Here is a 1,738-nt window from a genome sequence, read left to right as displayed (position 1 = left end):
AGATGGAGAGCTTTCTCATGGATCTGCAGAGTGGGCTGCCGGGCCACCACTCAGGCGATCATCATCATGCTGCTGCCTCGCCCCCCAAGGAGGGACTAGAGCACCCCTCAGGCCTGACAGACGAGCTGTGTGGTGACCCCCTCCTGTCCAAGAGCCCTGCTGTCATCGCTGAGGCTCTGTGCGCTGCTAACATGGACATCTCTCACCTACTGGGCTTTCTGCCCCTCAACCTGCCCCCCAACCTGCCCCCCTACAACGCCTCCATGAGCACAGCAGGGCTTGTCATGAGCTACACCTCGTCTACCCCTGCCTCCTCCTCTTCCTCCTCTTCGTCATCCTCATCCTTGCATGCTGCCGAGCCCCAAGCCGTTGCCACGGCTGCAGCCGCACCTCTTACCTCTTTGCAACCTCAACCTCAGGAGCAGCATGGCTCCAGCGAGGGCCTGGGTCTAGGGCCCCTGCACCCTCTCCCGCCAGTGTTTAGCTCCAGCCTCAGCACGACCACCCTGCCTCGCTTTCACCAGGCCTTCCAATGAGGGGCCACCAGGTCCCTACGCCTTCATCCTCAGCTCACTGCCTGGGCGCCCAAGGTCCATGGGGCCTGCTGGCCGCAAGGGCAGTGATAAAAACACATGAACACTTAGAAGCCTTAATCGAATCACACAAAAGCTTTTGATTGAGCCCTAGAGAAAACTGAACCCTTTATTGAAACAAAAGGGAAAAGATGAGACATTTTAAAACAAACTTTCTTTCTATCCTTTAGTTATAACCTCTCCCACCAACCTATCTCCCTGATCCATGATCCCCTCTCCCACCAACCTATCTCCCTGATCCATGATCCCCTCTCCCACCAATGTATCTCCTTGATCCATGATCCCCTCTCCCACCAACCTATCTCCCTGATCCATGATCCCCTCTCCCACCAACCTATCTCCCTGATCCATGATCCCCTCTCCCACCAACCTATCTCCCTGATCCATGATCCCCTCTCCCTTTATTATGTAGGTAGTAGGCAGTAGGCCTTCAGTAGGCCTTCAGTAGGCCTTCAGTAGGTCTTCAGTAGACCTTCAGTAGGTCTTCATTAGGCCTTCAGTAGGCCTTCAGTAGGTCTTCAGTAGCCTTCAGTAGGCCTTCAGTAGGCCTTCATTAGGCATTCAGTAGGCCTTCAGTAGGCCTTCAGTAGGCCTTCATTAGGCCTTCAGTAGGCCTTCATTAGGCCTTCATTAGGCCTTCATTAGGCCTTCAGTAGGTCTTCAGTAGCCTTCAGTAGGCCTTCAGTAGGCCTTCAGTAGGCCTTCATTAGGCCTTCGTTAGGCCTTCAGTAGACCTGAAGGTACCGCTACTTTATAAAGTAATAATATTAGGAAAAATAATCAAAGATTAATTTTAGAGAAGATGTTTTGAAGTGGATGAAATATAATTTTCTTGCTTTTCCAAATGTGACTGAACATGCTAGATTATCTCTCCTATGAGTTTAACGGTCTGAACCACCTGCCCAGAAACACACCCTGTCTGTCATCATCACCGTCAGGGGGAAAACACACCCTGTCTGTCATCATCACCGTCAGGGGGAAAACACACCCTGTCTGTCATCATCACCGTCAGGGGGAAAACACACCCTGTCTGTCATCATCACCGTCAGGGCGAAAATACACCTTGTCTGTCATCATCACCGTCAGGGCGAAAACACACCCTGTCTGTCATCATCACCGTCAGGGGGAAAACACACCCTGTCTGT

General features: G+C 52.1%; 1 protein-coding gene across 1 annotated transcript in view; it reads left to right on the top strand.

Annotated features, from left to right (window-relative positions):
• LOC139368968 (zinc finger protein PLAGL2-like) overlaps positions 1 to 1,494 on the top strand; it is a 45,818-nt gene extending 44,324 nt beyond the window's left edge. The window contains exon 3 of the mRNA XM_071108499.1: positions 1 to 1,494. This exon is cut by the window's left edge and continues 947 nt beyond it. Coding sequence (XP_070964600.1) covers positions 1 to 536 — 536 coding nt within the window. The 3' untranslated portion in view covers positions 537 to 1,494.
• The last annotated feature ends 244 nt before the right edge of the window (positions 1,495 to 1,738 follow it).

The sequence above is a fragment of the Oncorhynchus clarkii genome, chromosome 16 (assembly GCF_045791955.1).
Source record: "Oncorhynchus clarkii lewisi isolate Uvic-CL-2024 chromosome 16, UVic_Ocla_1.0, whole genome shotgun sequence".
Classification (NCBI taxonomy): domain Eukaryota; kingdom Metazoa; phylum Chordata; class Actinopteri; order Salmoniformes; family Salmonidae; genus Oncorhynchus; species Oncorhynchus clarkii.
Note: the sequence above shows the minus strand (reverse complement) of the source record. Positions and strands in the feature narration are given on the sequence as shown.